Raw genomic sequence first — 14,958 nt, forward strand, 5'->3', positions numbered from 1 at the left:
TCACCTCTCTTACGGATCCAAGAAGAGTTGATTTTTCAGCTTTTTACTTGTTAGGATGGAATGGTGACTTCCAAGCTCCTCATATACAGAAACAGAAATCATAAGTCTCCCAAAAGGATTGTTTTTTCAACACATTGTTTTGGAATAATTGGATATCTATATGACCAAAACAATTTTTTAAATGTTTATCCATATCTCATACAATATTAAAAAATTAAGTCAAATGGACCATAGACCCAAATGTAAAATCAACACTATAAAACTAAGAAAACAAAGGAGAAAATATTTGTAACCTTGGGTTAGGCAAAGATTTCTTGGATATGACATCAAAGCACAATTGATAAAAAAACAAATTCATAACTTGGGTTTCACAAAAAGTTTAGACTTCTGCTCTTTTGAAAACACTGTTAAGAGAATTAAAAGTCAGGGACTTCCCTGGTGGCACAGTGGTTAAGAATCCACCTGCCAATGCAGGGGACATGGGTTCGAGCCCTGGTCCAGGAAGATCCCACATACTGCAGAGCAACTAAGCCCATGTGCCACAACTACTTAGCCTGCGCTCTAGAGCCCGTGAGCCACAACTGCTGAGCCCACGTGCCACAACTACTGAAACCCATGTGCCTAGAGCCTGTGCTCTGCAACAAGAGAAGCCACTGCAATGAGAAGCCCATGCACCACAATGAAGAGTAGCCCCTGCTCTCCGCAACTAGTGAAAGCCTGTGCACAGCAACGAAGACCCAATGCAGCCAAAAATAAATAAATAAATTTATTAAAAAGGAAAAGAAAAGAAAAAGTCAAGCCACAGACTGGGAATAAATATTTGCAAAACATGCTGCTGGTGGAAATGCTAATTGGTACAACTTTTATGGAAGGAACTTTGTTATTACTTAACAGAACTACACATGCATTTACATTTCAACCCACCAACCCCACTTCTAAGGATCTACCTTGAAGGTATACATTTAACCACATGAAAATATATATACACAAGGTTATTCATTGAATCAATGCTTGAATTACAAAATATTGCAAACAACCTAAATATCCATACACAAGAGAGTGATTGAATCAACTACCATCTACCCACATAATGGATTATTATACGGCTATAAAAGAATAAGGAAGATCTCTTTGAATTGGTATGATCTCCAGGACACAGAGTTAAAGTGAAAAAAATAAAGCAAACAAGAATAACTATTGTATGCTGCATTTTGTGCAGAAAAGAGAGAATATAAGAAATTACACAGGAATCTGCTCATTTATGTGGAAGAAATACAAGAAGAATAAGCTAGATGCTAAAGAGATTGGTTATATACAGGATATATGTCGGAAATGGGTGGAAGGAAAGGAGGAATAAGAATGGGGCAACAGGGATGAGGAGGAAGTGACATTTTTCTGAGTATATCTTTTTGTATAGCTCTGCCTTGTATCACCATAGTAATATTTCACATACCCTTCACATACTTGATAAAAAAAAAACTATTAAAACCAACCAATATATGGGGTGACAAGGAATGGATACAAATACTAACAATTGAACCTAGTTGTATACAAGTGAATAACATAACCACACTGAGAAGAAAAGAACTAGCTAGTAACTTTGGAAAACAATATCTTGGCTGAATAATGTAATGTTAAAGAATGATACATATATGCCGTACTAGTCAGTAAACGTGTTTCTTGTAGGCTTATGAGTTAGCAACTCTGAAACTATGTGTACGCTAGGAATGAACAAATAAATAAATATACTGTAGATAACTAGAACTGGGATTCTAACTCTTGGGGAAAGAAGTAACAAATAAGGAACAAGAAAAGAGTAACATAAACCCTGTGGTACAGGACTGGAATCTGAACTATCAGTATAAAACCATATATTAAATATATATACAGAGAGAGATAGTTATATAAATATAAATATCTATATATACATGGGTTAATACACATATATATATTTCCTAGCTCTTTTCTTGCTGAGAGGGCCTAGAAGAAATGACACTTGGATAGTAATGAACACACCTAGCCAAAGGTTTGGTTTCTAAACATCATTCTCCAGTAAAAGGAACCAGGGCTTTTGGAAAAGTCATTGATTCCAGGGCTGGGCTGGGAATGTAAAAGTTATGCTTCCAAAAAGTAATGAAATGCAGATAGATAGATAGATAAATAGATAGATAGCCACTTGTTGAAAGGACACAGGAATCAATCTGAAGGTGCTCCTAATGGGCCAATCTGGAACTATTGAAGCCACACACACACACACACACACACACACACACACACACACACACATAGTTTGAATAATAACCCCACAGGCTAGAATAAATATCTATCAACCTATCAGTATATGTAAGTAAATAAATGGAAGAGGTAGCTCTTCCTTGCAACTGACTTCCAATTAATAAATATGAAAGAAGGAAATTTAAAAATTACCATTAGGTAAACACCACAGTAATAATTGTTGCAGACAATATTTATCAGTGGATTCCAAAAAGTGGACAAAAGTTTGAGAAGGTACAGAATGTGCATAATCTCAAAGTATCTTCCCCAAGATATTTCTTTTTTTTTTTTTATAAATGTATTTATTTATTTTTGGCTGCATTGGGTCTTCGTTGCAGTGTGCTGGCTTCTCATTGTGGTTGCTTCTCTTGTTGAGGAGCACAGGCTCTAGGCATGCAGGCTTCAGTAGTTGTGGCTCGTGGGCTCTAGAGCTCAGGCTGAGAAGTTGTGGCTCACAGGCTTAGTTTCTCTGCGGCATGTGGGATCTTACTGGACCAGGGCTCGAACCCATGTCCCCTGCATTGGCAGGTGGATTCTTAACCACTGTGCCACCAGGGAAGTGCCCCAAGATATTTCTTAACTACAAAGGGAAAAATAGTAACTTTACAGTGAACAAGCCACTTTAACCAAGTGACCAAGTTCAACATTAGTCATACCACAAAACACTGTAATATGATGTACTGAGGACACAGATCATTTCTAGTGTATATTCTTGACCCCAAAATGCATAACCTCAGTCCCACCATGAAAAATATTAGAGAAACTAAAAATTGATAGACATTCAGAAAAGTAATATTCTTTGAAAATATCAAGGTCATGAAGGACAATGAGTAAATGTCTAAGGAAATAGTAAAGACTGCAGAGGAATAAGGAGAAACAAGTAAACGTCATATGAGACCCTGGATAGGATCTGGTTACAGAAAAAGAATATTGGTGGAAAAACTGGTAAAATTCAAATGAGATCTTTAAGAGTATTTTATCAATTTTAATTTCCTGGTTTCAACAATTTTACTATGGTTATATAAGATGTTAACCTTAAGGGAAGCTGGGTTAGAGATACATGGAAACTCTGTGCTATTTTTGGGGCTCTTCTTTAAATCTAAAATTAACTTGAAGTAAAAAGCTTAAAGAAAAAAACCTATTTTGCATTATTTACTAAAGTTGAGTCTATACATAGCTGATTGCCCAGCAATTTCATTCGTAGATGAAATGCATGCTTACATGCATCAAAAGATGTTCACAAAAATGTTTATTGCAATATTATTTGTAGTAGACAAAAGTAGCAGAATGGATAAAATCATAAAATAGAATGACAGTGATAAAAATAAACTATAGCTTCATATAAAGAATCTCATGAACTTAGTATTAAGCAAAAGAAGCCAGACATTAAATATGTACTGTGTGCTTCTATTTATCAGGAAAAGCTAACCTAGAATGTTAAAGGTCAGGATAATAGTTGTCTTCAGAGGAAATCAGGAGGTTTCTGTAATGCAGATAATTGTTTTGTTTTTAATTTCAGAGTTTGTTCACTTCGTGATAATTGTTGAGTTTTTCAACTGTGAGTTCTCACTTATGTTTATTATAATTTTTAAAGTTTTCAAAAGAAGAATTTAACCTATGTTACTACCCTAGATAAAGACACATGGGCCAGATTTATTCTCTTATCTGAAACAACTAAAAGAGGGCCACCTAAAAGGGTAATAGAAACAATCCCCAGAGGTCACATAGGGAGAAGGAGTATTTTCTGTTCTCAGCTGGAGTAGAAAGCTTAGCTCCTGGGACAACTGGTAGAGTACTCAGAAGGATTTTTGCCTCAGTGGTAGTGGGAACAAAATTAAGCGTAGGGTAAATGCTGTTATAGTCTCACATAACAACGCACAAAAGGAAGATTCAAAAGGCTCAAACTACTTCTGCATAACTTAACTGTGTTCTCAAAATTTGAGAATATTTATAAGATTAGAAAAATACCCAGCACCTAACAAGATAAAAATTACAATATCTGATATTCGATCAAACAATATCACGCAGGAGGAGTGACACCAAGGAAGATGGCTGAGTAGAAAGCATGAGGAATCTATCTCTCCAACTAGACAACAACTGTGTTGGCAGAATCTGTCTGATTTAACTGTTTTGGAATTCTGGAGTCTGTTCAATGGTTTCCATCTTTCAAAGGAAGACTTGGCCAGTAAACTATGGGCAATTTCATTCAATTGCAGCCTTTAACATGGTAGCAGCTATTCATTTCCTACCCTCCATGCCTGTGACAGGAAGTGTTCCTAGAGCAGCTTACAAGAGCCAGGATGGGCAATAAGAATCTTGTCCTCCAAATATGAGAGATCTGTGTTCTGATTATGAACTGCTGTTTTAAATCACAGAGGTGCAGATACAAAGGCAAGCTACCATTTTAACCTGCACTGGGTGGAAGCTTCTTTCAGGGGATTTAAACAGACAGTTTCAGGGGTTTTTCCCCTTACTTTTCCTTTTTCCCCTTTTGGGAGCCAGACATTTAAAGATTAGAGCATTCAAATGCAACTGTATTTTCAAGGGAACTTAGAAAGTCACCAAGCATGCCCATAAAAAGATGCAGTTTCGGAAAACACCTGAGAAGAGCTGAAATTTACACCTCAGGCCGATCCATGGCACATAGTAGACACCATACAACACTAAAAACAACCACCCACCCTGGGAGAGAAGGAGAATCTGATTTCCAGACTTACAACATTATGAGATTCAGATGTCCAGTTTTCAACAAAAAAAAATCATAAAGTATACAAATAAATAGGAAAGCATGTCCCAGTCAAAGGAAAAAAAATTACAGAAACCATGAGGAAGAACTTAAGACATTATCAGATAAAAGCTGAGAAAGTACATTACCACTAGAACTGCCTTATGAGATATGCTAAAGGGAGTCCTTCAGGTTGAAATGAAAGTACTCAATGTTGTGTGAAGAAATAAAAATCTTTGGTAAAGGCAAATACATGGGAAATTATAAAAGCTAGTATTGATGTAATTTTGGTTTATAACGCCACTTCTTATTTTCTACGTGATTTAAAATACAAATGCAGGGCTTTCGCTGGTGGCGCAGTGGATAAGAATCTGCCTGCCAATGCAGGGGACACAGCTTCGATCCCTGGACTGTGAAGATCCCACATGCTGCGGGGCAGCTAAGCCTGTGCGCCACAACTACTGAGCCTGAGAGCCACAACTACTGAAGCCTGCGTGCCTAGAGCCTGTGCTCTGCAACAAGAGAATCCACCACACTGAGAAGCCTGTGCACTGCAACAAACAGTAGCGCCCACTCGCCGCAACTAGAGAAAGCCCTCGTGCAGCAACGAAGACCCAACACAGCCAAAAATACAATAAATAAATTGAAAAAAATTTTTAAAGATTTAAAAAATACAAATACATTAAAAAACAATTACAAGTCTGTTTGGGGGCACACGCTGTATGAAGATATAATTTGTGATATCAGTAATTGAAAGGAGTGGGGACAGAGCAGTAAGGGGCAGAGTTACTATATGCTATTAAAGTTTAACTGGTATAAATTCAAGTTAAGAGTGTATAACTTTACAAAGTTATGTGTAATTCTCATGATAAACACAAAGAAAATAAATATAGAATACACTCAAAAGGAAATGAGAAGGGAATTTTTAAATTTCACTAAAAAAAAAAATTTAAAAAAACACAAAAGATGACAGCAATGAAAGAAATGAGGGGGGAAAAGCTATAACACAAATAGAAAACAAATAACAAAATGGCAAAAGTTAAACCCTCCTTATCAGTAATTACTTTAAATGTAAATGGATTAAACCATTTTATCAAAAGATAGGGATTAGCAGAACAGATTTTTAAAAAAACCAATGGGGCTTCCCTGGTGGCGCAGTGGTTGAGAGTCCACCTGCCGATGCAGGGGACACGGGTTCGTGCCCCGGTCTGGGAAGATCCCACATGCCGCAGAGCGGCTGGACCCGTGAGCCATGGCCGCTGAGCCTGCACGTCCAGAGCCTGTGCTCCGCAACTGGAGAGGCCACAACGGTGAGAGGCCCGCGTACCCCAAAAATAAATAAAATAAAAAATAAATAAAAAACCAATGATCCATGCCCTCTGTAAGAGACTCACTTTAGTCCAAAGACCCAAAGAGGTTGAAACTGAAAGGATGGAAAAAGATATCCATGTAAGTAATACCCAAAAGAGAAGTTGGGCGTTATATTAATATCAGAAAAAATAGACTTTTTTTCCCCACTGGGGTATAGTTGCTTTACAATGTTGTGCTAGTTTCTGCTGTACAATGAAGTGAATCAGCTATATGTATACATATATCCCCTGCCTCTTGGACCTCCCTCCCACCACTCCCATCCCACCCATCTAGGTCACCACAGAGCACTGAGCTGAGCTCCCTGAACTATACAGCAGGTTCCCACTAGCTATCTGTTTTACACATGGTAGTGTATATATGTCAATCTCAATCTCCCAATTCATCCCACCTCCCCTCCCCACTCCCATCCACATGTCCATTCTCTACGTCTGCGTCTCTATTCCTGCCCTGCAAATAGGTTCATCTGTTCCATTTTTCTAGATTCCACATATATGCATTAATATATGATATTTGTTTTTCTCTTTCTGACTTACTTCACTCTGTAAAGTCAGACTTTAGGTCCATCCACATCTCTACAAATGACCTAATTTCATTCCTTTTTATGGCTGAGTAACATTCCATTGTATATATGTACCACATCTACTTTATCCATTCATCTGTCAATGGATGCATGTTTCCATCCATCAGGACTTGGTTGCTTCCATGTCCTGACTATTGTAAATAGTGCTGCAATGAACATTGGGGTGCATGTGTCTTTTTGAATTACGGTTTCCTCAGGGTATATGCCCAGTAGTGGGATTGCTGAGTCATATGATAGTTCTATCTTTAGTTTTTTAAGGAACCTCCATACTGTTCTCCATAGTGGCTGTATCAATTTACATTCCCACCAACAGTGCAAGAGGGTTTCCTTTTCTCCACACCCTCTCCAGCATTTATTGTTTGTAGATTTTTTGATGATGGCCATTCTGACTGGTGTGGGGTGATGCCTCACGGTAGTTTTGATTTGCATTTCCCTAATAATTAATGGTGTAGATTTTTTGATGATGGCCATTCTGACTGGTGTGGGGTGATGCCTCACGGTAGTTTTGATTTGCATTTCCCTAATAATTAATGGTGTTGAGCATATTTTCATGTGCCTGTTGGCCATCTGTATATCTTCTTTAGAGAAATGCCTATTTAGGTCTTCTGCCCATTTTTTGATTGGGTTTTTTTTTTTAACATCTTTATTGGAGTATAATTGCTTTACAATGTTCTGTTAGTTTCTGCTGTGTAACAGATGAATCAGCTATATGTATACATATATCCCCATATCCCCCTCCTGCATCTCTTTCCCACCCTCCCTATCCCACTCCTCTAGGTGGTCACAAAACACTAAGCTGATCTCCCTGTGCTATGCAGCTGCTTCCCACTAGCTATCTGTTTTACATTTGGTAGTGTGTATATGTCCATGCCACTCTCTCACTTCGTCCCAGCTTACCCTTCCCCCCCCGTGTCCGCAAGTCCATTCTCTACGTCTGCGTCTTTATTCCTGTCCTGCCCCTAGGTTCATCAGAACCTTTTTTTTTTAGATTCCATATATATATATGTTAGCATATGGTATTTGTTTCTTTTGTTTTTCTTTCTGACTTACTTCACTCTGTATGACAGACACTAGGTCCCTCCACCTCACTACAAATAACTCAATTTCATTTCTTTTTATGGCTGAGTAATATTCCATTGTATACATGTGCCCCTTCTTCTTTATCCATTCTTCTGTCAATGGACACCTAGGTTGCTTCCATGTCCTGGCTATTGTAAATAGTGCTGCAATGAACCTTGTGGTACATGTCTCTTCTTGAATTATGGTTTTCTCAAGGTATATGCCCAGTAGTGGGATTGCTGGGTCATATGGTAGTTCTATTTTTAGTTTTTTAAGGAACCTCCATACTGTTCTCCATAGTGGCTGTATCAATTTACATTCCCACCAACAGTGCAAGAGGGTTCCCTTTTCTCCAGCATTTATTGTTTGTAGCTTTTTTGATGATGGCCATTCTGACTGGTGTCAGGTGATACCTCATTGTAGTTTTGATCTACATTTCTCTAATAATTAATGATGTTGAGCAGCTTTTCATGTGCCTCTTGGCCATCTATATGTCTTTTTTGGAGAAATGTCTATTTAGGTGTTCTGCCCATTTTTGATTGGGTTGCTTGTTTTTTTGATATTGAACTGCATGAGCTGTTTGTATATTTTGGAGAATAATTCCTTGTCAGTTGCTTCATTTGCAAATATTTTCTCCCATTCTGAGGGTTGTCTTTTTGTCTCATTTATGATTTTCTTTGCTGTGCAAAAGTTTGATTGGGTCCTATTTATTTATCTTTGGTTTTATTTTCATTACCCTAGGAGGTGGGTCAAAAAAGATCTCTCTGTCGTTTATGTCAAGGAGTGTTCTTCCTATGTTTTCCTCTAAGAGTTTTATAGGGTGCGGTCTTACATTTAGGTCTTTAATCCATTTTGAGTTTATTTTTGTGTATGGTGTTAGGAAGTGTTCTAATTTCATTCTTTTACATGTAGCTGTCCAGTTTTCCCAGCACCACGTATTGAAAGACTCTCTTTCTCCACTGTATATTCTTGCCTCCTTTATCATGGATTAGGTGACCATAGGTGTGTGGGTTTATCTCTAGGCTTTCTATCCTGTTCCATTGATCTATATTTCTGTTTTTGTGCCAGTACCATACTGTCTTGATTACTGTAGCTTTGTAGTATAGTCTGAAGCCAGGGAGCCTGATTCCTCCAGCTCCATTTTTCTTTCTCAATATTGCTTTGGCTATTCAGGGTCTTTTGTGTTCCCATACAAATTGTAAAATTTTTTGTTCTAATTCTGTGAAAAATGCCATTGGTAATTTGATAGGGGTTGCATTGAATCTGTAGATTTCTTTGGGTAGTATAGTTATTTTCACAATATTAATTCTTGCAGTCCAAGAACATGGTGTATCTCTCCATCTGTTTGTGTCATCTTTGATTCCTTTCGTTGGTGTCTTATAGTTTTCTGAGTACAGGTCTTTTACCTCCTTAGGTAGGTTTATTCCTAGGTATTTTACTCTTTTTGTTGCAATGGTAAATGGGATTGTTTCCTTAATTTCTCTTTCTGATTTTTTGTTGTTAGGGTATAGGAATGCAAGAGATTTCTGTGCATTAATTTTTTATCCTGCAACTGTACCAGATTCATTGATTAGCTCTAGTAGTTTTCTGGTGGCATCTTTAGGATTTTCTAGGTATAGTATCATGTCATCTGCAAACAGTGACAGTTTTACTGCTTTTCCAATTTGGATTACTTTTACTTCTTTTTCTTCTCTGACTGCTGTGGATAGGACTTTCAAAACTCTATTGAATAATAGTGGTGAGAGTGGACAGCCTTGTCTTGTTCCTCATCTTAGAGGAAATGCTTTCAGTTTTTCACCATTGAGAATGATGTTTGCTGTGGGCTTGTCATTTATGGCCTTTATTATGTTGAGGTAGGGCATAACTTCTATGCCCACTTTCTGGAGAGTTTTTTTCATACATGGGTGTTGAATTTTGTCAAAATCTTTTTCTGCACCTATTGAGATGATCATATGGTTTTTATTCTTTAATTTATTAATATGGTGTATCACATTGATTGATTTGCATATATTGAAGAATCCTTGCATCCCTCAGTTAAATCCCACTTGATCATGGTATATGATCCTTTTAATGTGCTGTTGGATTCTGTTTGCTAGTATTTTGTTGAGGACTTTTGCGTCTATTTTCATCAGTGATATATGTCTGTAATTTTCTTTTTTCGTAGTATCTTTTTCTGGTTTTGGTATCAGGGTGATGGTGGCCTTGTAGAATGAGCTTGGGAGTGTTCCTTTCTCTGCAATTTTTGGAAGAGTTTGAGAAGGATGGGTGTCAGCTCTTCTCTAAGTGTTTGATAGAAGTCACCTGTGAAGCCATCTGGTCCTGGATTTTTGTTTGTTGGAAGATTTTAATTGCAGTTTCAATTTCATTACTTGTGATTTAGTCTCTTTATATTTTCTGTTTCTTCCTGGTTCAGTCTTGGAATGTTGTACCTTTCTAAGAGTTTGACCATTTCTTCTATGTTGTCCATTTTATTGGCATATAGTTGCTTATATTAGTCTCTTATGATCCTTTCTATTTCTGCAGTGTCAGTTGTAATTTCTCCTTTTTCATTTCTGATTTTAGTGATTTGAATTCTCTCCTTTTTTCCCCCCCCTTTTTTTCTTGATGAGTCTGGCTAAAGGTTTATCAGTTTTGTTTATCTTCTCAAATATCCAGCTCTTGGTTTCACTGATGTTTGTTATTATTTCCTTCATTTCTATTTCATTTAGTTCTGCTCTGGTTATTATGATTTCTTTCCTTTTACTAACTTTTGGTTTTTTTGTTCCTTCTCTAGTTGCTTTAGGTGTAAGGTTAGGTTGTTTATTTGAGATTTTTCTTGTTTCTTGAGGTAGGATTGAATTGCTATAAACTCCCCTCTTAGGACTGCTTTTGCTGCATCCCATAGGTTTTGCGTCATCATATTTTCATTGTCATTTGTTTCTATTTTTTTTTTCAAATTTGGAAAAGGGTCTTTAATTTTATTGAAGCTCATTTTTCTGGGCTCCATTGAATAGGGCTCTAACTTTGGGTGTATCTCCAACTTCAATGATTTTGGCTCCAGCTAACAACTGCAAAATCAAACCAGATGTTACAATTGGGGAGATACCCAATTGCATTAAAGTTCCTCTGTTGGATGCAAGAATAACTCCCATCCAGTAGAGAGGATCTGCAGAATCTGATGACATGATTCCAAATAGTGGTATCTGACAACATACTAAGAAGATGAAGAAAGTTATAGGAGTCCATAGTACCTTTTTTCTAAACTGGATTTTCCTTTCAGGTTTCTGAGTATCTGGTAGAACTGCACAGAAAGGTTTGATAACTTCTAAAACTTTGATACCCTTGGTGGCAGCTAGGGCAACCCGGGTGGGCCCAGCGACCTTGGGGAGGCCTTCAGTACGTGGGCCTCTCACTGCTGTGGCCTCTCCTGTTGCGGAGCACAGGCTCCAGACGCACAGGCTCAGCGGCCATGGCTCACAGGCCCAGCCACTCCACGGCATGTGAGATCCTCCCAGACCGGGGCACGAACCTGTGTCCCCTGCATCGGCAGGCGGACTCTCAACCACTGTGCCACCAGGGAAGCCCGTGTTTGCTTTTTTTTACAGTTTTTTTTTCCTGTAATTGATTTCTAATTTCATAGTGTTGTGGTGGGAAAAGATGCTTGATATGATATCAATTTTCTTAAATTTAGTGAAGCTTGATTTGTGACTCAAGATGTGATCTATCATGGAGAATGTTCTGTGTGCACTTGAGAAGTAAGTGTATTCTGCTGCTTTTGGATGAAATGTCCTATAAATGTCAATTAAGTCTATCTGGTCTAATGTGTCATTTAAAGCTTGTGTTTCCTTATTTATTTTCTGTTTGGATGATCTGTCCATTGGTGTAAGTGGGGTGTTAAAGTCCCCCACTTTTATTGTGTTACTGTCAATTACCCCTTTTATGGTTGTTAGCATTTGCTGTATGTATTGAGGTGCTCCAATATTGGGTGCATAAATATTTATAATTGTTATGTCTTCTTCTTTGATTGATCCCTTGATCATTATGTAATGTCCTTCGTTGTCTCTTGTAACAGCCTTTATTTTAAAGTCTAGTTTATCTCTTATGGGTATTGCTACTCCAGCTTTCTTTTGATTTCCATTTGCATGGAATATCTTTTTCCATCACCTCACTTTCAGTCTGTACGTGTGCCTAGGTCTGAAGTGGGTCTCTTATAGACAGCATATATACAGGTCTTGTTTTTATATCCATTCAGCCAATCTGTGTCTTTTGGTTGGAACATTTAATCTATTTACATTTAAGGTAATTATCAATATGTATGTTCCTATTACCATTTTCTTTATTGTTTTGGGTATGTTTTTGTAGACCTTTTTCTTCTCTTGTGTTTCCCACCTACAGAAATTCCTTTAGCATTTTGTTGTAAAGCTGGTTTGGTGGTGCTGAATTCTCTAAGAGTTTGCTTGTCTGTAAAGCTTTTGATTTCTCCATCAAATCTAAATGAGATCCTTGCTCGGTAGAGTAATCTTGGTTGTAGGTTTTTCCATTTCATTACTTTAAATACATCCTGCCACTCCTTTCTGGCCTGCAGAGTTTCTGCTGAAAAATCAGCTGATAACTTTACGGGGATTCCCTTGTATGTTATTTTTTGCTTTTCCCTTGATGCTTTTAATATTTTTTTCTTTGAATTTAACTTTTGTTAGTTTGATTAATATGTGTCTTGGCATGTTTCTCCTTAGGTTTATCGTGTATGAGACTCTCTGCGCTTCCTGGACTTGGGGTGCTATTTCTTTTCCCATGTTAGGGAAGTTTTCAACTATAATCTCTCTGAATGTTCTCTCAGACCCTTTCTTTTTCTCTTCTTCCTCTGGGACCCCTATAATTTGAATGTTGGTGCATTTAATGTTGTACCAGAGGTCTCTGAGGCTGTCCTCATTTCTTTTCATTCTTTTTTCTTTATTTCTTTAGTTTTTAATTTATTTATTTTTGGCTGTGTTGGGTCTTCATTGCTGCACGTGGGCTTTCTCTAGTTGCGGCGAGCAAGGGCTACTCTCCGTTGCGGTGCATGTGCTTCTCATTGTGGTGGCTTCTCTTATTGCAGAGCACAGGCTCTATGCACGCAGGCTTCAATAGTTGCAGCATGCGGGCTCAGTAGTTGCGGCATGTGGGACCTAGCGTGTGGGCTTCAGTAGTTGCGGTGCGTGGGCTCAGTAGTTGTGGTGCATGGGCTCTAGGCTATGCGGGCTTCAGTAGTTGTGGAGTGTGAGCTCAGTAATTGTGGCTTGTGGGCTCTAGAGCGCAGGCTCAGTAGTTGTGGCACATGGGCTTTGTTGCTCCACGACATGTGGGATCTTTCCAGACCAGGGATCGAACCCGTGTCCCCTGCATTGGCAGGCAGATTCTTAACTACTCTGCCACCAGGGAAGTCCCTTCGTTCTTTATTCTTTATTCGGCTTCTCAGCAGTTATTTCCACCACTCTATCTTCCAGCTCACTTATTCGTTCTTCTGTCTCAGTGTTTCTGCTATTGATTCCTGTAGTGTATTTTTCATTTCGGTTATTGTGTTATTCATCACTCTTTGTTTGTTCTTTACTTCTTCTAGGTCCTTGTTAAACATTTCTCATATTTTCTTGATCCGTGCCTCCATTCTCTTTCTGAGATTTTGGATCATCTTTACTATCATTACTCTGAATTCTTTTTCAGATAGGTTGCCTATTTCCTCTTCGTTTATTTGGTCTTATACGTTTTTACCTTAATCCTCGTCTGTAACATTTTTTTGTTATCTTATTTTTTTTGATGGGTGGGGCTGTGTTCCTGTCCTGGTAGTTGTTTGGCCTGAGGTGTCCAGCACTGGAGTTTGCAGGCAGTTGGGTGGGGCCGGCTCTTGGTGCTGAGATGAGGACCTCCAGGAGACCTCACACCAAGTAATATTCCCTGGGACCTGCAGTTCTTTGTTAGTCTAGCAGCTGGGACTTGGCGCTTGCACAACAGGCGCTCAGGCCTGACAACCAAGATCCTGCAAGCTGTGCAGCATGGTAAAAAAAATCAATCAACAAAAAGAAAAGAGCAGAACAATAGCAAAGACTAAGAAATAAAATAAAATTAGGGCTTCCCTGGTGGCGCAGTGGTTGAGAGTCTGCCTGCCGATGCAGGGGGACACGGGTTCATGCCCCAGTCCGGGAAGATCCCACATGCCGCGGAGCGGCTGGGCCCATGAGCCATGGCCGTTGAGCCTGTGTGTCTGGAGCCTGCGCTCCGCAACGGGAGAGGCCACAACAGTGAGAGGCCCGCATACCACACACACACAAAAATAAAATAAAATAAAATAAAATAAGAAAAATAAAAAATATATTAGAAAAAAATAACAATAAAAATGAAACAACCACAAAACAAAGCAGAACCACAACAGCAAAAAAATTTTTTAATAAAATAAAGAAAATAAAAAATATTTTTAAAAATAAAAGATAAAAAAATAAGATAAAAAAATTAAAAAAATAAAAATTCCCTGATGCCTCCTCGTCAGTGTCCTTGCCCTTATGGTGAGCTACAGCTTCCTCCCACCTTCCCAGTAGGCCTCCAAGACCTCTAGGTAGGTCTCTGGACCTGCTGTATCAGCCCCACCTCTGTATGTGTTCTTCTCCCACAGGGGCTGGTGCAGCCAGAGGAGGCCTTGGAAGGGGGCGGTGCTTGGCCCGCCTGGACTTGCACAGCCAGAGGAGGCCCTGTCAGGGGCGGCACTCGGGCTGTGTGCACGCACGTGGCTAGAGGAGGCTTTGGTGGGGGTGGGGCTCAGGCCCAGGACGCCCTCGTCTGGAAGAGGCTTTGTTGGGACAGTTCACGGTCTCTCAGGACCTGTGTGGCCCATGGAGGCTTTGTGGGGGAGCTGTGCTCAGGCCGCTGGGAACAGCACGACCCACAGAAGCCTTGTTGGGGGCGGTACTCAGGTCTGCCAGGACCCAAGCAGCCAAAGGAGGCC

The 14,958-nt window shown here is 39.0% G+C and overlaps 1 protein-coding gene across 1 annotated transcript in view; it reads right to left on the minus strand.

Moving 5' to 3' along the window:
- FAM186A (family with sequence similarity 186 member A) overlaps positions 1–11,173 on the minus strand; it is a 76,140-nt gene extending 64,967 nt beyond the window's left edge. The window contains 1 exon segment of the mRNA XM_069541233.1: positions 11,012–11,173. Coding sequence (XP_069397334.1) covers positions 11,012–11,173 — 162 coding nt within the window.
- Between the last annotated feature and the right edge of the window lie 3,785 nt (positions 11,174–14,958).

Source organism: Delphinus delphis, chromosome 11 (assembly GCF_949987515.2).
Source record: "Delphinus delphis chromosome 11, mDelDel1.2, whole genome shotgun sequence".
Lineage (NCBI taxonomy): Eukaryota > Metazoa > Chordata > Mammalia > Artiodactyla > Delphinidae > Delphinus > Delphinus delphis.